The 21,698-nt window shown below is 40.3% G+C and overlaps 1 protein-coding gene across 5 annotated transcripts in view; it reads right to left on the reverse strand.

The window, feature by feature from the left end:
- Positions 1 to 21,698, reverse strand: part of PPARG (peroxisome proliferator activated receptor gamma) — a 156,082-nt gene that overhangs the window by 100,453 nt on the left and 33,931 nt on the right. Inside the window, exon 1 of one of the 5 annotated variants that reach the window (XM_074344310.1) lies at positions 19 to 314. The exons of 3 other annotated variants lie outside the window; for them this stretch is intronic. In XM_074344310.1, coding sequence (XP_074200411.1) covers positions 19 to 100 — 82 coding nt within the window. In that variant the 5' untranslated portion in view covers positions 101 to 314. Of the gene's footprint in view, positions 1 to 18; positions 315 to 21,698 lie in introns of those variants that run through there. One more of the 5 variants, XM_010953061.3, reaches the window with a different exon arrangement.

Below are 21,698 nucleotides of genomic sequence, written 5' to 3' on the forward strand. Positions count from 1 at the left end.
CCCTGGAACTGACTTTACCTTGTGAAGTGTGTGCAGACAGTGCACCAGCAAAGGAATCGCTTTCTGGGTCAATAAGAGAATCTCCCAGGGTCTCACCCATAACAGCACGGAATAGGGATTTGCTGTAAATCGCACTGATACTTTGTCTATTTCTTGCAAAAGGCCAACCCGTTAAAAGAAAAAGATCTGTGGTAGTAGAACCTGTGAATGCACCAATGAATCAAGACATCAGTTTCCAAATATTTGGGAGAGGTGGGAATAAACCCACAAAGGACCAGGCCTGCACTGGCTGGTGTGCTCCTGTCGGAGGCCAGCTGTGACAGAACGTTGTGTCATAATGTTGTTCACTGCTTTGGCAAGACTTGGTACATTACAAGGAAAACATTGCCACATCGTCTCGCCAGTGACCCACATGTTCAGTGTCTTGTGAGGGGCGCGTGCAGTACAGTACTTAGAACTCTCAGAGCAACGAGATTGTTCAACGCTCTACTGCTTCTTAAACGGGAAACTTTACGTCTTTACATAGGTTATGAAATCCCAGATAGACTGACTCAAAGCTTTTTTTCCTGTCTGCCCATCCCTGGTTGAATCTCTAATCCTATTCCCTGACATCTGAAGAAAACTTCCAAATTCAGACACGTGCTCGTATTTTAAAATTTGCTGTCAGCTACTGAGATGTTACGTTCTAAGCTATTTATTTGACTACTTTGTAAAGTAGGTCAGAAATGGTACTGACTGCTATCCAAATTGTATCCAATTAAAGAGCTGAGAAAATGGAGATGGGGCCTGATACGGTTTAGATTTTATGTATCAGGGTCTGTTCTTTAAAAACTTGATAATTAAGTTTATCCATCAAAAGCAAGTGTAGAGGGGAGGGTGTATAGCTCAGTGGTAGAGTGCATGCTTAGCATGCAGGAGGTCCTGGGTTCAATTCCCAGTACCTCTGTTGAAAAAAAAAAAAAAAACCAAAAACCTAATTACCTCCCCAAATAAATAAATAAAAACATGAAATTTAAAAAAAAATTAGCAAATGCGGCAACGCTGCACCAGCTTATGTTTGAACATCGGTTAGTGCTTAAATGATAAATTCCATACCATAGCGAGAGACGTGGAGTCCTCTCTGAGGGGAACAGTGCACTGCTGGGGGAAAAATGGACTTAGACTGATAGGCTGGCGAGGAATTGTGGTCAGTTTTGTAATCAGGAAAAAGCTGGCTTCTCGCTCGAGGCCTTTGTCCTTTTTGGTGAGGAGGAACAGGAGCTGTGCCAAACCTCAACGTGGGAGCAGCTCTCTGTTGTCACACAAGCCGCCTCACAGAACTGTGGTGACTCGTGGACTTAAAAAGATGCCCCAACCTAGGGCAAGATATCAGATGGCAATAAATCTCTTAATTACGCTGGTCCCAGTACTCCCCATGTGCAGTCAATACATATCTGGTTTATCTACATTGAGTAACTGGACGTCCTGTGAGGGACCAGCAAAAGCCTTCTCTTCAGTCATCCCGGGGCAGCGCCTGGTGGGAAGGACACCTGCTGGGTCTCAGCGGCGCCGGGTTAAGTGCAGGGTTGGGCAATTACATCGTGCATAAACCTTTAAAAACCAAAAAGCCTCGATGAAGGTAATTCACGTGAAAGCGAGTTTCCTGACAGTCCAAGTGACCGAGGTAATCAGTTGTGCAAACCTTGTCTTATCTATACTCAATAAAGGAGCTTCTCTTTTCCTCTCAGTGGGAAATTTCCTTACATGACAGGCTCAGTGACATATTTTTTTTTACTGAAGTGCAGCCAGTTACAATCTGTCAATTTCTGGCATACAGCACAACGTCCCAGTCATCAGTGACGTCATATTTAAAGGTGTGATTAATCCAAGATTCTTGGTTGCATTTGTGATCGATAGAAACAAATTATTAAAGTCAAGAACACTTTTTTCCTGTTAATAAAACAGAACAAAAACGTAAGCCCTGTTCTGCCTACAGATACTCCGACTCAACGTCCCAAGACGTACTCGAGTCTGGAAGACAAATTTCAGCTTTATTCTCGTTAAGTGGCAGTATCTCATCCAATTCCCTAACCATCATCTCATTCTTGCCTTCAGATTCCAAAGTCTCTCCGATTTGTAAACAATGAACAAGTTTACTAAAATGTTCTTAAGCTTAGGCTGGCTTATGAGAATGATAAAGTTGGCAGAACGATACCATTTTCGAACGAGAGAAGCCCTTTACGGTCTGAGGCTCTATGACTGAGATGAGAAAGTGAGGCCCCCAGATGACAAGTAAATTCTCCAGGTTAAAGAGTGAGGTCGGGGCAGGTGTCCAGACCTCTCGTCCTCAGGACAGTCAGTCTGACACTGGCCTGCGCCGACTTCTACTCTCAGAAGTGCCTAAATCACCTCTTTTAAAAACTCTGGCCACAGGGAAAGAACACAGGGTGAGTTAAGGGGAAAATATGTCAACTCTCTCAAGGAATATCGATGACTAACTGTGTTACTCGTTTTTCAACACCTCTGGTCGTGCAGGGGGTGTGGGAAGTTCCTCACTGCCCTCTTCCTCTTGTTCCCACATTTCCTCAGTGACGGCATAGCCCACTCAGGCCACAGACTTCTGTCTGAGGATGGGTAATTCATAATTTCATCCGAGGAGCAGGAAAGCTTAATTCCTACTTCGTGACATTTGAAAAAACAACGGACAGTTTGGTATTTGAGAAGGCTGCTCTTTGGTATTTGGCCTCCAGTATTATTTACGGAACCCATCTTTGGCAAAAGAATCTGAACATTATTCAGCCAAAAACTCCCCGCATTTTAGCACATTTAGGAGAACACAACTAGAGTGGTAACAGCTGTATATGATTCCATAACAAAAAGAGAATGTCTAAAAATGAATCATAAAACCGTAGTACTATAATTGTGCAAAGTTTTTTAAAAAGCATGATTTGCATCAAATATTCCTGTAAAATAGAGTATTTTTCATGTCACATTGCTCTTGAAAACTAATTAAAACTTGGCTCTTTTTTTCTTATCAAGGGAACACTGGTTTACAGCATTATATAAGTTTTATGTCTCCAACATTACGTTTCAACTTCTGTATACACGACAGCGTGCTCACCACCAAAGGGCTAGTTTCCCACCCATCACTATACAGTTGGCCCCCTTTATCCATTTTGCCGTCCCCGCCACCCTCCTTTCCCTCTGGTAGCCACCAGACTGTTCTCTGAATCTGTGTAAAACCTTTTATTTTTTAGGGGATTATAGGTTAAATTAGGGTTTCATTCTCCAGACTGAATTTCTCAAACTGTTTTAATTGCTTTCTTTCATTCTGGTGTAACTTAAGCTCTGTTAGCAGAAGTTAGGAGAGTGCGCACAGTAGTCTCTTCTTTGGCTACAACCCCACTTAAAAAGTCGCTCCCTTTCTTGCTGCAAGTGCCATGAGCACTTAACGCCAGCTCCGAAAAGGCCAGGAGCTCCTTGAGAGAACACCACCCGGTACCTCTGAGCAACCCTCAGGCCTTGCCCAGTGTCCCTAGTTGGCATAAACCCGTGTTTACTGTTTTTGCTGGTGACGTGAACCACGCGGGAACAGCTGCTCCACACGTCTGTCCCACAGATCACGCAAGGAGGACTTCAGAGACCTCGTGAACCGACAGCCTCATCAATGTCCCCCTCGTTCCGACAAGGCTGACATTTCCCCATGGTCCTCCACGTGACTGCTGACACCCAGAGCGACGACCGCCGCTCAACCCCCCGCCTCCCCCCCAGAACCGCTGTCTCTTCCTAGCGCAGCTCAGGTTGGCTCGGAGCCTCCTCTTCCAGCAGTGGTTACACCAGCTCAGAGTTTCCTCATATCAGAGGGAACAAAACATGGAAGGAATGATGTTCTGTGGGACACGTGCCTTTCAGAAGAACAAATAATCTTGCATCCTTACATGGAAATTCCACCGCAGCCATCACGGCAAGCCTGGTAGTCCCATGGAAAGGGACAAAGGCAGGCCGCCACTGAAAACATCTGTTTTAAAGGCAGGCTCCGTTCTTCTTTAATCAAAAACTGTAATTCGGTTCAGATTTTCAAAAAGTAACACGTGTCCTATACAGGATTAGTATCAAAAACTAATATACCATTCTGATTGACAATAATGAAATGATGTTAACTTGTAGCCAAGAGCTCCAGCAGACGTGTGTTTGATATTTGAAAAGGTCTTCTTGACCCTGAAGCTTTGTAGCATCTGGAAAAGCACACTGACATTGGAGACAGAAAGCCTAGGCTTTGGTTTCCTCTATGGGTTCAGGCCACAGACTTGTGTCAACTCTTTGGGTTCCAATTTCTCATTTTAGAATGAATCTTGTCTTTCTGCAAAACAGACTGACCCTTAAAGTCCTTTTGGATCCTAGAGTGGAGCTACGTAACAGTATGCCTGTGATTCGTTTATGTAAAGTGTGATGGAAATTCTGTATACTGCATTCTTACTCATGTTCTAATCCGAAGTTACTAGTTCATTTTCATACCTGACTGCTAATTAGGTGACCGCATGAAAGGCACTTTTATCTGGAAACTTCCTTCTCCCCCCCGGCACCCCCTCCCCGGGCTCCCTGCCGGTCTCCTTCAAAAGTTAACTTGCTTGTAATACCTGAAAGAAAAAAAACAAAAACCTAACCTGTCTAACTACTTTCTAGGGATCAACTAAACACTTTTCAAGTCATTATACCTTTGAACCAAAGACATCCTACCTAAATTATGCTAACTTGTGTTTGCATGTAATATTTGAAATTCTCCAGTAATTTGGTTTGCAGCATGACAAAATACCATGGGCGATATTATCAACCGACCATGTTGTGGGAGATCTTAAACCTCTGAAACATGTATCTTCTTCATTGCTCAGATTTTATCAATCAAGTCTCCCAAGATCAGTTATATGGAGATTCTCTCGGTAACATACCCTATCACTGGTGAACTACACTAGGACTCCAGAATGGCCCTAAAGCGAGCGTAGAGCCACAGAGCTACATGCAAGTTTAGTTTACATAAAATAAGCAATTTACCAGTTCTGCAACTGTCTTAAAGGAAATATGTGGACTTTTGAGATCACAGACTCACATAACTTAATACCAGGGGGATTAACACACTCAAACTCTGAAATTTTCATAAGGAAAAATGGGTGCTGGAGAAATGAAAGGATCTGTCCAGGGTATGACTGAGATAATTAGTAGCAGAGTTTGTGCTAGAAATCAGGTTTCTCTATTCCCAGTCCAAAGCTCCAAACTGCACTCTATCTCATTAAAATGATGCAATAAAACGTTCAAATAAATTGTTCCAATCAATTATTCTTAATGCCAACAATTATGCTAGAAGTCTATCGGCATGAAAGCATTCGTACTCTATGATTCACTTAATGTGGATGAATCACCCATGAGAATGCCACAGTTAATCACAGAGTTTAGAGGCAGTGCTTTCTGCAAAGGAAGCACCCCGTAACAGCTTGGTAATTACAATTTGGTAATATCTGATCAATCAGTCCGGGAATCCATTTTGCTGACAAATGTTCTTTTGCCTCATTCATAGATCCTTCATGAGTCACCCTGGCATCCTAGAGGGCTTATGCTACGAACTATTGACACCGTTCCCTGCTCTTATGAAATAAAAAAAAAATTTACCATGTGAAATTTCCACTGTAAGGTAATCACACTCTAATTTTTAAAAAGTACCTTAGAGCTGTATGCTGTTGTCATCTGTACTGAAATTCACAGTGATGCTGGGAGGGCCTTCAGAGCAACACAAGAAAAATAACAGTGGCTACTAAACAGAGCTTCAGCGTGGAACCTGGGAATGGTTTTTGTCTATAAAGTTAGTCTCTAATTTTCTGTCAACTCTCTAACTGCTATCATGAATAAAATGGGTCTACCTCTGCTAAATGGACTTCAAAAATTCACACTCATCTTTGAAGATTCCACACTCTGTACACCATTTCTTCGAGAAAAATGTTTATGTTCGTGAAACATATTTAAGAGCAAGAGGTGCCAGCTGATGACTGCTCTTATTTTATTAACCAAGTTGTCATGTGCAAGGTTTAGATTTTTGAGGATAAGAATTCATAACATCATAACTTTGAAAGCCTACTCTGTTCCAGGCACTGACTTATTGAAATCATCTTTAATTATGGCAACTACTCTTTTAGATGAGAAAACTGAGGCTTAAAGAGATGACGTGGCATGCCCAAAGCAAAAATGCTTCTGAAGTGACCGAGTCTGAAACCAAACACAGGTCTGTTTGACTCTTTGCGCCATGTTGACTAAAGGCAAACAGACCAAGCTTTACAGTCAAACTCATTACCAGATGTTTCTGAAAGACACCAAACTGTTTTTGAGTCTTTGTACCTTTCTTCCTCAGTGGAAGCATTTTTATTTTCCTTAAAGGACATAAAACATTGTTGCTTTTCTACTATACGAAAAGTTCTTTTTTTTTTTTTAAGTAAGATTTTAACCAATCTATGTTCACTGTTGAAAAAATTTTTTAAACTTATTTTATTGATTTATAATCATTTTACAATGTTTTGTCAAATTCTAGTGTTCAGCACAATTTTTCAGTCATACATGGACATATACACACTCATTATCACATTTTTTCCTCTGTGATTCCCTGTGCTATACAGTAAAATCTTGTTTATCTATTCTACAATTTTGAAATCCCAGTCTATCCCTTCCCACCCTCCGCCCCTCTGGCAACCACAAGTCTGTATTCTATGTCTATGAGTCTATTTCTGTCCTGTATTTACGCTTTGTTTTTTGTTTGTTTGTTTGTTTGTTTTTGTTTTTGTTTTTTAGATTCCACATATGAGCGATCTCATATGGTATTTTTCTTTCTCCTTCTGGCTTACTTCACTTAGAATGACATTCTCCAGGAGCATCCATGTTGCTGCAAATGGTGTTATGTTGTTGGTTTAAAATACAGTCTGGTAAAAATAAAATCATTACATTTCTACTACTCAGAGATCATCAATGTTGAACTCTAGTGTTCCCTTAACCGGATCTTTCTCTTGGCATATGTACGATCATAAGTATACAGTTGAGTATATACATACGCGCCTACACAGATAGTATTTAAATTTTTAAGTAAAACTGATATATGGTACTACTTACTGCTGGGAATACCTGCTTTTTAAAGTCAATAATCTCCAACTTTCCATTTTAGTAAATTTTCAATTCAAATAATACCTAGTCCACATTCAAATTTCCCCAGCTGACCCAAAATGTTCTTCATAGCGGGTTTGTTCCAAACCTGAATCTGATCCAGGATAAAGACACCCAGTCGGTTGTATGTTCCTTTTAAAATCTAGTACAGCCATTCTCTGCCACCTCTGGCATCCCTTAATTTTAAGACCGCTGACTAACTGAAGAGATCAGAACACTCATCACGTAGAATGTCTCCCTCTCTGGATTTGCCTGGTCATTTTCTTGTGGGATCATTCAGCTTGCTTTTCTATCCCTGGGTTTCTCATAAACCGGATGTTACATCCAAAGATGTGTGGATTCAAGTGGAACATTTTTATCTGAATGTAACGTAGGTGACGTTCTGTACTTCCTATGCCATAACATCAGAGACACAGTATATGACTGGCCATTACTGATAGTAGGATTGACTGCTAATTTAGAATGATAAAAATTTTATCTCTCCACCATAGGGTTAATTTTTTCTCCTTGCAATTACTCTGGAATTTTAAGGATGTTCAGTTTCACTGATCATTTACCTAAAGCTTTTAACACACTTAATAATCTTTTCCTGAATCAATACTCTGAGTTTATGAAATGGACTTTTTCTAGTTCTGTCACTCCTACACTTACCAGCTGGCATTTTTCTATGAGACAGAGCCTTCCTTTGAGCACTAACACTATGTGGATACCCTGAAGTGTAGTTCCTACTGCAAAGAAAGAATCAACGTTTTTTTTGTTCTCTATCACTAAAAGGGCAGGTATCTTCAATACCAAACTTTCCTGGTTAGCCATGTCTGTTTCTCCTGTTCACTGAATGCTCCTATCATAAAAATACTTACATATCTGAGTTTCTCTTTTTCAATTATTTTTAGAGAATTTTGTTTCAACTTCACTTTTCTCTGTTATCTTTGGTCTTATGACAGTTACAACCAAGACATCCATCCCCTGGTTCTTTACATAGCTAATTCTTTGTCTTTTTATTGCATAGACAAAACCACTTACCAACCCCTAGTAATATAACTAAGACTTCAGTTTTACCTAACAATTTTCAGTTAAGAGGGATTTTTCAGTTTTTAGCAATGGTTATTCCTAGATTATAGGGAGTAAGTAACATAGAAACTTAACTGGTTCTTCCAAAGCTATGTTGTGTGTCAACATAGCTTTAGGAAGTGAGTCTAAGATTCCTGACAGGTCTGTGGACTAATTAAACCACATTCCAGCCACGCAGCTTGTTCTTTACACTTCAGGGGTGCTTTTCTTCAGATACGCTAAGCTCTAGGAAGTAAGATGCTACGCTTTCGTTTTTATAAACTTGAGCTCCATTTTAACAAACTTTTCATTTTAAGTGTTCAGAAACATCTCACTGAACACAAAAGGAAGGAGAGGAAGACTAAAACATGAAGACAGACAAGAAATAACTTCTTCAATTCTAAAGCAAGTGTGGTCCCCTCAATAAAAATAAAAACAAAACTGAACCTTAAGTCAGTCTTCCTTCCAATTATGTCTTTATTTATCTATTGCACACAGTCAGATGAACAGCTTAAAGTGCCCATAGTTGTTCTGGGCAAGTTGACAAGTATCCTACACATTGAAACAAGAAGTGGGAAGAAAGCCAGATTGCTTAATTGTTACTTGGGAATCCGAGGAGGTGGACAAGCCAATCTTTATAGGGATCCAAAGAGTACAACTTCTTCCTCAGGCAGCAGGAGAAAACAATGGGCCAGGTTCTCATTCCCTGTAATTTTATAGGCTGATTTCATTGTATCGCCCATTGTTGCTTTCATGTACTGCCTGAAGGGGAAGTGTATTGTTATCTGTGGGAGAGCTTCCAGAAGAGAGTTACAGAGGATGAGAACACAGCCCCTGGGAGATTAATGAATGATGTGACAGTCAGTCTCCTAGGGAACTTTCAGATAAACATTTTGGGAACTGTGCACCCAAAAGACCTGTACATTGAGGTCAGGGAGTTTTAGTGACCAGGAGTTACTGAGACAAGTGATATGCCGAGCTGATTGAACAGGCTTTGAAAAGAGCACTTGGAAGGGGAAATAAACAGGGGACTGGTAAAGGGTAAGGCACCCATAAATAACAGAAATGTGAATATGAGACTGTCATTTCTGCAGGAAGTCTTAAAGAATATTTACTCTAACCCCCCATCTTTACAGTTGGGGAAACCAAGGCACAAAGAGGTTAAGTGACTTGTCCAAGGTGTTGTCCAAGATAATGTAGTTAGTTGCAAAGTCTAAGCTAGAATTCATCATACCTTAATTCCTAAACCCACTAAATCAGTATGTTTTCAACCAGTCTCCTTACTATGGGGAGGCATAGCTACAAATGTATAATTTTAAGAAGTCCTAGAAGAAAAGCTTTATAAAGGCTTTTTAAAACAAGCTTATTGAGGTATATTTTACATATCATAAAGTTCATTTCAAGTATATAATTCAATGAAATTTAGTACAATTCCTGAGTTTTGCAACCATCACCATAAATCAGTTTTGGAATATGTTCATTACCCAGTAAGTTCTCTCATGCTGATTTATAATCAATCCCAGTTCCTATCTCCAATCCCACATAACCACTAATCTACTTTTCTGTCTTCACAGTTTTGCTTTTACTGGACATTTCATATCAATACAATCATACAACGTGTGGTCTCTTGTGTTCGGCTTATTTCAGTTAGCATAATGTTTTGGAGGTTCATTCAAGTTGTAGCATGTAGCAGCAAGGTTCTTCTTATTGCTTAATAATCAAGGCCAGGCTGCGTATGAGAATACCACATTTTGTCTATCCATTCAGTTAATGGACATTTAAATTGTTTCAATTTTTTGATTAAAATTTCTAATTCTACAATTTCAAATCTTCTTTCATCTTAATGATAGAAGATTTGCAAAAATTCGTATTTTAGATTGTCTGGATATCTACATTATCTGGATGGCTTTATAACTGGATATTCATTAGCAGTTCAGTGCCACAGTTTGCATTTATGATTTCACTGGTTCTCAGTATTACTACTTTAGTTGTCCAGGATTAATGACAGAAGGTCAAAGGTAGACTTTTAATGTATAAATGATTCATTTGAGCTAAGTGAGGGCCAAATGAGGCCCATTAATGCTGTAGGAAGGACTGTTTCACAGAAGAATTCAACAGGAGAAAAGTACAGGGAGAATTTAATCACATACATGGTGTTGGGTAGCACAGGATGTAGACCCCCAAAAACATGTGTGATAGCAATCATTTCCATTTGGGGCTATTCGTTTGAATGTTAAGGGTTGTGTTTTGTTTTTTTTTTTTAATGTGTTATTTTTGGTTTTGGTTGTATGTAAGAGCTATAAGCATAAAAAGTTTATAGTTAGTTTTGAACAAATTTCAGTTACATTATAATGAAAATTATGTGAGCACTGAGAATTATAAGAAATTTTTTCCTTGAGTCTGTGTTTTACTCAAGTAATAATAAGATACAGCTATATAAAAACAACTGAACCAGACGTTAGTTTTCAAATCTCTCATTTTATAAATAAAGAAGAAAAGAGGTGACATGACTTGTGCAAAATTATACAGCTCGTTAGTGACAGAGCCAGGTCTAACACACAGGCTCTTCAGCCAAGGCTACAGGACATTTGTTCCAAGGTATGTACTGTTAATCTCATTGAGCCTTTAGTCATTTATGAATAAGACATACACTGAGACTGAACACGAATCAGATTCACTTTTTATGTCATATTTTTCTACCAATGACTGAATAATGATTACAATTCAACCTTTAATTTCGGACCTAAGATCTGGTATTCACGGAGGTGGCGTAAGGAAGAAGGAAAAGATGTTTAGCTAAATCCAAGAGTCAAGAGGCAGAACGGTGTAACTGGAAGGAAGCAGAAGACCGGGTTCGACCTTCAGTTCTGCCACGAGCTCCACGGATGAACACAGGCAAGTCACAAGGGCTCCAGTCTTAATTCCCCATTTTTAAAGTAGATTACGTGACTTCTAACACTGTCTTTGACGCTTTCATCCAATGCATTTTAAGGGTTAAGAGCTCATTTATTTATAAACTCTTGTCCCTCATCAGAATCATGCCTAACCTACTACTAAAAGTTAACACAGTAGTGTTACTATAATTGGCCCACATACCTGCTAACTCACCTTACTGTTCACTATTTCCTAACATATAACTTAAGAGCTATTCAAAAGGACGTATCTACTCACTCCTACCTACCTGTGGTATATCTGTAGGTGCTGAATACATGTTGAGTGGACTCATTGCCATGTGAATAAATGTGTATATTCCTATTTTTTGCCATTCTCCAGGGCTTGCTTCTGGCCTCCTGATCTTACTTATGCTGTTCCACTTAATGATATGTTTTTCTTGATGAGCACAAAGTAAATGCTTTTTGAATGACAATTCATTAGTTCTTACCCCTAAGAGCTCACTGTATACAGAGACAATACCACATAATTTACACCTACGTTGTTTCACATATGTTTGTTTCATTTCTTCAGGTATATTGCTAAGTCTTTTGGAAACTTGAGAGGTGACGCCTTTTACTTCATTTATTCTTCTTAATGTAGCAGTAAAGGTTCAAGATTTGACTGACTGTTCATTCCAAACAGAGAGGCCTTTTCAAAGGCCTTCAGGAAAGTGCCCTACCCCAAATTTAAAGGCCCGCAAGCAGCTCAGCCCTTTTGTTTCGTCTTCAGAGGAGGGTCTAAGAAAGATGGTTGCCATTCTTTGAATACTGTCCCTCTACAGACCTGAAGACCATATTCAAACACAACACTCCTCTTCTTTGCCTTCCTTTCCCAGCTGAAGAATCAGTTTCTCATAACTAGTTCCTTGAACTTGATTCTGGTTTCGTTACTTTAAAAAGTCCTAGTAGAATTCATTTCTTGAGTTGTACATAGAAAGAGTCTTGAACTGGGAAGCATGGGGTTCTCATCAAGGCTCTGCTCCTCAGTGATGTCTTTGGGCATTTCCGGGCTTCAATTCCCCCATGTGTAAAATGGGAAATAATATCTGCCTTGCCTTTTAGGGATATTATTAGGATTAAAGATGTCACTATATGAAAGAACTGTTGCACATTTTAAATCTCAACGCAAATGTGAGATGATATTATTTTACTATCGTTACCAGACTAAAAGCACTTTCCGTAAGATTATAATTTTAGAGCTTCATTGAATAAACATTAAAAAATATATATGTGTAAGAAAGTTGAAAGGAACTATGCTACAGTGCTAACGTTAGCTATTTCTGGGTGATGAGATTATGAATGCTTACAGTTTGCTTTATATTTTCTGCATCTTGTTCGATAAGAGCTATTACTCTTAGAATTTAAAAAGTTATTTTAAGTAAAATAAAGACATTGTACAACAACTGAGTATTAAAAAAAAAAAGGTGATCAGATCCAGAGGACTCTTTAAAGAGAGTATCAAAAGCAAGTCTTTTGTAGTGGGTGAAATTAAATTTCTAAGTAGATTATTAAGGTAAATAGCAGAGATGTTAAGCTAAGCTTTTTCAGAGAAGATGAAAGTTATCAAGAATAATGTGTTTCCACTTTTCTAAAGAACTATTATCTTCCATCTTTTTTTTTTCTCTGAAGTGTTTCTATTAGATACCAGCATCACTAGTCCTTAAAAGAGTACCACGAGGTGGAAGACTCACAACATGGAAAACCTCAGACAGGAAGCCCAACGTTAGTGTTGCATAAAAGCCACAACGCACTCCTGACCTGGTTCTCGTCCTCCGCCTCTCCACACTCCCCCAGAGCGCCCAGCCTTAACCTGGTGGACCTTGTGATGTGCAGAACGCGTCCACACATCAATTTCAAGCTCAGCTTTCATCTTCCTTGGTGAGAATTCTGATCAGTAGACTGTTGGTTCCAGCACGGCCTCAACCTGAGGCTCGTGTCCCCTTTGACACCTTGTCGTCATTCCCTCTCCTGCCCCTCCTGACTGGGGCTTCTGAGGGACTGGATATGGTGATCATACACTTCACTGCCCAAACCGGGGCACTTCTGACACACACTGAGACTGTCACAGGCGACCGGGACATATAATCACTTCAAAATCAAGCAAAATGAGGAGACTTAAGGAGAGGAGAGAAGTTTCACGATGTCTTTGGTCCCGGCAACCAGAAACTAGGGCAGTGCTGCCATGTCTTCCTCACACTGCCTGCCACTGCTAACGGCGGCCAGCTCTTAAACGCAGGGCTCACACCCGCAGTTTTGTTGGAAATCTATAGTTAAGTGTGGTGGAGTAAATTTTCTTTGTTTGTTCCTCTTTTCTTCTTCTTTTTTTTAACGTTAAAGGTTCATACAGGGCAGGTGTTTTGCAAAGGAGGGTGGGAATTGCAGAGGTTTTGCCCTAGGCTGTCTTGCATTAAGAACTGTTGCATTTGGCCACTTTTCAGGGAACCAGATGTGAAGTCAGTAATGCCCATTTGGATTACAAATCTCATTTTAATATCTTTCAACATGGATAACAATACTCAATATATTTATTTCAAGGCTTCCAAGAGGCAGACAGACATTACCCACATAGGAACCACACTCCAGAGAAGTCAGAGGATAATCCTATTAAAAATAATTTTTAAATAATCAAAAAAGCTTATTCCAATGAAGACAGTAAAATCCAGTTTGGTTTGAAGGTTACAATTAACCAAAGCACCAAAAGTGGCAAGGACCATAATAATTCACTTCAGTAAATCTTAACACTGGGGAAGTCTTAATCACAAGTCTTAGCTACGAAAATTTGTGTATTTTGGGGTTATTACTAAGTTGGCCAAGGCCCCATAAACATGACCTAAGGCCACACAGGCCGATGGTACCAGTCCTGACATGTTCTCTGGAGAGTATACAGAGCTCTGATACAGATTTAAAAGTATCTCAATATCAAATTCCTAACAACAGACCCTTTTTATCAATCTGAAACTCAAGCGAGTGGATTAAGCTACCTTGAAGGAAAATCAACAGTACTTTCTGTGACTCCCAGTTTTGCAGTACGAGGGGTGCAATGATCTGACGGGCTCTGTGGACCATCCGGTTAGGTTCCCTGATGACGGTTCACACCATTTACTCTCATGCGTGTGAGATGGTATGAACTCCCATCCTAAATAAGGATGAGAAAGCAACTTCGTCATCCTAAGTAAGATGATGACTTGGAAATACACACCATAAAGGAGAAAAAAAATTAGAAACACACTTAGAGCAACTAAAGATGTGAAACCACAAAGGGCTCTATGGTAGGGCAACATGGACAACGCAGAGCCAGCGCCTGCTTGAAGTGAACGTTGGGACATGAAGGCTGTACTGGAGGAATTCAGGACAGGGTGATTTCACCACGAAGAACAAACATATAACCTGCAACGTTTGTACGGTCTTTTAAAGTGCACAACGCATTTTTACATATACGGTTGATTTAATCTTGAGAGGTAGGAATCGATTCCATTTTACTGAGAACTGAGGCTCAGGGAGGCTGTGTGACTTGGCCAAGATCATTTGACCAGGAAGTAAAATAAGAACTTAAAAAATTTAACCCAAATCCACAAATATTTGTTGAATGAATCCAGGGGAAAAAAAACCTTTGCTGTTTACAAGACACTGTGGGAAATACAGAGAAGTGTAAGCCTGCCCTTAAGGAATTTATATCTCGTTGGGGAAACAAGCTGCAAAGAGGTGAAAAGTTAAGTAATGATTCATGACGTGAGTAAGAATTCCAGCCAATGGCAGGAGAGATGTCACAAGGTAGCACCTGGCGAATTGCCAAATACATGGGAAAATGACTAAGTTTCACAGGGACTCAGAAGAGCATGTCCAAGTGGGAGGGCTCATGGAAGAAACGGGATTTCGGCTACAGCTCACACAAGAGCAAGCTAGAGGACGTACAAGAGCACGGCCTCCTGAGAACCAGCGACCACGTATCTGTGGCCCATAAATGCACGGATGTATCTGTTCCTATCTATGTCACAGAACCTCAGTAGCTACTGTGGTACACAAGACTGCTGTCTGCACAACTGATGATCAGGTGAACGACGCATGAACACGTGGAGAGGAAGTGTGGTGCGTCCAGCACAGGGAAAGAGCGTGTCTGGGGGACAGCGGGTGCAAAGGTTATCAGGCTCTTTAGGGGTCTAGTGAGCAGCTCATCCAGGGTTATACAGTCAGAGGGCGCAGCAGGAGCCAGAATGCAGGGCTCCTGGTTTCCAGCGAGGAATAGAGGTGTCAATGGAACGAATATTGGCTTTAAAATGAGATCAACTTCAACTAGCATCCTAGCGTCACCACGTAGTGGGGCGTAATTTTGGGCAAGGTGCTTAACCTCTTTAAGTCTCAGTAGCCTCACCCCTAAAACAAAACTGTTGTGAGGACTGAAAGACAGAACGCGTGCAAAGCACTCAGAACTGCTCGGCACTGGGTAAGGGTACGTATTAGTTTCTTTCTCCCCAGACCACATTTTAAAGGGTATTTTAATTTATTAAAAGATTCACTTTGGTATGATTGCCATTGGCAAGATCCCCTGTGCAGCTAGCTGCCTTCTGACTTAATTTACGCCAACCTGACACAGATGTAACTTTTCACACTGCTCCTTACTACCCGCATATGTGTGTCTGTAATGTCAGTGAAGTAATTTTGAAGGAGCTGCAGTACATATGCGGTCAGTGGTCAAAGAAGTACACACGCTGACGAAATTAACAACGCTGAGGAATGCACTAGTATACTTGGCTCTACTGGTATAGAATTATATAAAAACCCACATAGAAATAAAAATAAATGCAATATAACTTTCATCAACTATGAAAAACCCTATGTACTGCAAGTTGTTCCTATGCCTCTAGAAAAACTGGACCAATGCTAAGGGGGGAAAGAAGGCAGTTAAAAAGTGATTCGTTTTTAAAAGCAGCTTCCAGAGCACTTCCTGAGATAATTGTCAATATTTTCTGTATCTTCAGTAAAATGTCACATGTTATTCAAAATGAAACCAAGACATTAAAAGTTCCTGAATCATCAATTCAGAGTTACCTAAATTCAATTGAAATTTTATTTCATCTCACAGTATTTACCAAGACGGAAATATGGCTTACCATCTTTAAGAGAGATCTTACATAACCAGAAATGAAAAGTGCTCTCTGGTTGACTGAGTTAACCAGAAACTCATTTTTACCAAGAATAGCTTACATCCCAGTTCATTAACATTTCACAGGACTACCTTCTGGCAAACGAACTGGAAAAATGTTCAACTTGACAATCAGCAGCATAAAACGATCTCAGCATGTAAGGCAGGTAGATGTTCTGTGAAACCAACCATTTGACTTTTCCATCAGAGAGCAGAACCCCCAGGCTCTGGCCCTTCATCCACTGCTTCTCTTCTTTCCGGCTCCTGAGGTAACAAGTGTCCCACCACGCAGGCGGGTTCTTCCTCAAGGCTCTGTCTCAAGGCTCTTCACTCTTCCAACTCTATATGCTCTCCCTCGGCAATCTCATTACAGAAGGCTTCACATGTCAAGGATGTATTGAGACCAAATCTGCATCTCCATCCTCGTGGTCTCACCTGTGCCTCAGCCCTATACACAAACATCTATTTGCTATGCCCACTGAAATTTCTCATGGGTGACTCAAACTCTACAGGTCCAAGAATGCACCTATCACCTACCCCTCAGGACAAGTCTCCTGCAGAGAGCCTCACCTCAGCAAATGGCTCCGCCAATCTCTCAGCTCATCATGACAAAAAAAAAAAAAAAAAAGGGGGGGGGGAGTCATTACTGACTGCTCTTATACTTACACCCAGTCCATCACCACTTCCTCCTGATTCTACCTGTTAAGTACATCCAGCCTCTTCTCTTAATCTTCTCTGCTACTGATCCCAATCCAAACCACTCTCATCACAGCAGGCAGGAAAATCCTTTCATTTGAAGAGAGACAATCTCAGGTACTGATTTTGGCAACAGGTTAAGAAGCATTCAATCTTAATTCCATGTATGTGGCAATGAAAGGCAGATAGAAAGCACTTCTCTGGGCTCAAATGAAAGGGTCTTTTTGATCATATAGAGAAGCATGTAAGAAAATGAATTAAAAAGTAAGACAGGAACAATAAAAAGGCAAAAGGCAAACAGCGCAACTAAAAAATGGGCAAAGGACTTGAATAGACATTTCACCAAGGACATACAGATGCCCAATGAGCACACGGAAGGATGCTGAACATCATGGGTCACCAGGGAAGTGCAAATGAAAAGCCACAATGAGATAACGCTTCATAACCTACTAGGATGGCTATAATAAAAAAATACGGAAAATAACAAGTGTCGGGGAGGATGTGGAAACTGGAACCCTTGTACATTGCTGGTGAGAATGTAAAAAAGTACAGCAACTGTGGAAGACAGTGTGGCAGATCTTCAAAAGGTTAAATACAAAATCACCATGTAAAGCCAGCAGTTCTACTCCTAGGAATATACCCCAAGGATCTGAAAACAGAGATTCAAACAGATACCTGAACACTTGAACGTTCACTGCAGCATTATTCACAACATCCAAAAGGTGGAAACAACCCAAGGAAGCATTCACTGACAGATGAATGGATAAAATGTGCTACCTACATGCAGTGGAATATTACTTAGCCATAAAAAGGAATAGAGCTCTGATATGTGTTACAATGCGGACAAACTTTGAAAACACTGTCCTAAGTGAAATAAGCCATACACCAAAGAACAAATACTGTCTGATCCCACGTAACTGGAATAGGCAAACTCACAGAGACAGAAAGCAGAACAGACGTAACCACGGGCGGAGGGATGGGTGATGGGTGTTACTGTTCAATGGGCAGAGTTCCTGTTAGAGGTGATGAAAAGGCCTGATGGTTGTACAGCGCTGTGAATGCAATTAATGTCACCAAACGGTCTACTTAAATATGGTTAAAGTGGCAAGTTTTTGTTACATACACTTAACCACAAAAAAATAAAAAGTGAGAGAAGGTGACAGCTTGATATTTAGTGGCTGGACATTTAAACTGCTAACTTGTTAATGACCTAAATTAACAGAGACATGAAATACACAACACACTGTTTTAATAGGAAAACTTGTCCTACAATCAAGGACCTCAAGAATGATCAGTAATACGTGTACAACTCATCAGCTGGTCTACCCACTTGCTTTGGATTTATGGCAGGCTCTGTGACTGGTTTATGTCTATCAAGCAGCACAAACTCCAACTCTATGGCTCAAGTCAATTGTTAATCATCCTTAGTGATGAATGTTAAAGGCGTCAAGGAGAACTGGAAAAAACAGCCAGACTATAAATCTAAATATTCTGATTTCCTATTACCCTTTTAATCCCTCTTCCAGCAGAGGTGATCATAAGTGATTAAATGGCTATCAGAATCAAGGAGAGAGGGGTTGGAGCACAAGTGTTCCACCCTGTAGGTTCTAAGAGCAGAAAATAATACTATTTATTCTACTTCTATCTTATACTGCAGCCTAGCACGGTACACGTGTTCTGCAGAAACGACGGAACTCTGCCAGTGATGTGGAGATGCTAAAGAATTATTTTTACTTGTTCAGTATGTTTGCTTTGCTCTTCAACTTGATGGGTGATTTTGATGGAAGCAAGTACCATTCCCAGCTGAAAAAGCCTGGGATTTTAACACTTCTTTTGTGACATGAATATATGTTTCAGCAGACTTTCCCGAATGTAACTCAACTATACTGTGGAACAATTACCTCTCCTACAACCTCTGCAGACTTGGGCCTGAGACCTCTGTCACCAGAGCCAAAAAAGCCCTCCTGCCAGCTCCTGTCCTACCAGCTCTGCTGTGGGCTTCATTCTCCTTTGATTCGGGCGCCTCACGCTCTTTAAAAAGACTTGCCAAGTAAGCAGAAAGAGAAACGTCTTCAGTTTCTCTCAGGCTGCTTGGAATTAAACCCCCGGTGGAGAAAGGGGACATCTATTCATAATAAAGACTCTGTTCTGCAGGCTTCAACTTACTGAACTTTTTCCTGAGTGCCCAGAGGCCAGGTTCTCAAATTGTCTAAATATAAACAAAATGCCTTCTTTCCTGACTGAGACCTCTTCTGCCAAGATTCCGCTCCATCTACTGCTTTATAGGTGGTTCTAACTAAGTACAGGAGACTGTAACAGAGGCGGTGACACTGCTAGGTTCAGGCAAACAGAACGGCTAACATGAAATCAACAGTGGTCCAAAGAGGAAGAAGCAAATTGGGGTTAAAACGTCCAGTTTCCTTCTCCTTTGTCTCTTGATTCCTTTACACTCCTTCTCATGTTTAAAATGACAAGACAACCTCTTTTGACACAACTTGTATGCACAGCATAGGAAACTGGTCACTCTTAACATAATACGGCGAGTACGTATTTTGCCAAAATAAATACTTAAAACTGAACAAACTTTTAAGGGAGAAATAAAAATCAATCACTGTCTTCGTTCAAGTTCCTACGCACGGGATGACTGATTCTATCAGCTCTGCTACTCTCCCGACTCATAACCTAGGATAACTGTACAGCTTCCACTGAACGTCCAGTTTTTGGATATTTGGTTGGCTTGTCCAATATTTTAGTTTCTATCCAAGAATCAAACAGCCTTTTATTAAAGCTGGCATTTTCATGTATCCCACACAAACAAACAGTCTAAATCTGCATCTCAAGGAAAGGGAAGACCCATGGCAATCTGCAAGCTTGAAGCTTGGTAATGAGACAGAGACAAAGAAAGATAACTCCGGGTCGCCAGAGCACTGAAGACGAAGCGGGCTAACAGTGAAGCAGCTCCGCCTGCCTCCAACTTCTCATTGGGGAGTTGAGAAGCATCAGGAACTCCCCAAGCAGCACGAAGTAAAACGGCTAATAGTCTAGAAAGGAGTATAAAGTACATAAAAACATGCATTTGGAAAAATGTTCCTGCAGTCAATTTTCTCATTAACCCGAGATAGCTCTGCTGATTTTGTTACAGCTGCAACTTTTCCACTGTATGAAGCAGTCAAGTTACAAATTGGCTTGCGGGTTGAGTGGTCTGGAAAAAGTATATTCTGTATCACTGCTGTAAACTTAAATCCATTTCCTCTCGTTCTCAGCTCATTTTGGCAGAATATTTCTAACTAAAAGTGTAATAAACTATATTGTCATACTTCAGGGATTTTACAACTCCATCTACCATATTTGGGAGTGAGGGGGAGGTAGCAAGAACTCATAAGGAAGTAAAGGATATTATGGTGACATTTTGTAACCTTTAGCTAGCCTGGGGACGACTGAAGTCATGTGTTTAAGATGGGAAGCATTACTAATTTGGGATGACTTCTTGTGGCTTTTTTCTTTTCTTACACCAGCATCATTAAATCTGTTCAGAAATAGATTTGCTCTTTCCTCCATCATGTAAAACACAATTCCTTTTTATAAAGGCAATATTCTTGGTAAAATTTAAACTAACAAGAGATGGGAAATTGGAATACTTGACTAATTTGTAAGTTACTACAAAAGATAATTTTGAAAAATCCTAAGATTTCCATTAACTGTCAGCCAATTCCCCAAGTATAGCTCCCTTTTCACACACATACACACAAACCCCACAACAACCAAACAAAAAATGATACAAAAACAAGACAGTACATCGAAAAGTGACTATCTTAACATAATTTCATGTTCCTGAATTGTCATGGAACAGACTGAGAGATCAAAGAAGAGCAAAAGCAGGCGATACCTCTGTACTGGCAACATTTTACTCTGTAATTCAGGTTTCATTCATTTAACAGACACTTACCGAGTCACTATTATGTATCAGGTGTTATACTCCATGCCGAGGACACATCAGAGAATAGGGTATAGTCCCGTAAACCTTCAAGAGTTTACAGGTAGTAATACATTGACATTTTAATAACTTTTAATAAGGGGGGAAAGGGATACATTCAGAACTTTTGACTTGCAGACTTAAAATTCTAAAAGTTTCCTTTGTATCTCTAATTTTAGCTATTCCTACAAATTCCTTTGATGTGTAAAGTTACACAAGTGCCCTCTCTGTGAACAGACCAGAGCTGTCCCATTCCACAATGCTTAGAAAATTAAGTGCTGGTAGGGTCCTTAGAGACCCATCTGTCTGCCCTTCCCTAATTTGTCCAGCATCTGGGGAAACTGAGCCTGGAAGAGGGAAGGAGACTTGGTGAAGGTCACTTAGCTGGCATGCTTATTTTTGTGGGATTTTTTTCCAAGTAAGATATAACTTTGGAGGTATCATTATAACTAGTGCTTTAAAAAAAAAATCTATGTTTATCTGACACCTTTCTCATTTATCCTCCCTCTTATCTCCACGGGGACACTAACCTCCAAACTTTGTGAGGCAGTCTTTTCTCATAGGGTCTGGCTCTTTTTAACATCTGTTCTGAGACCTCACACCTATACCATCTCCTCCTCCACTGATTTGCATTCTTCCCTACTTTCCTTGATTCAGCTTCTCCAAGAGAACTGTCCTAACTTGCTGCCAAAATTCTCAGTGGTCTAGAATCACTCCCTCCACTCATATACCA

The sequence above is a fragment of the Camelus bactrianus genome, chromosome 17 (genome assembly GCF_048773025.1).
Source record: "Camelus bactrianus isolate YW-2024 breed Bactrian camel chromosome 17, ASM4877302v1, whole genome shotgun sequence".
NCBI lineage: Eukaryota > Metazoa > Chordata > Mammalia > Artiodactyla > Camelidae > Camelus > Camelus bactrianus.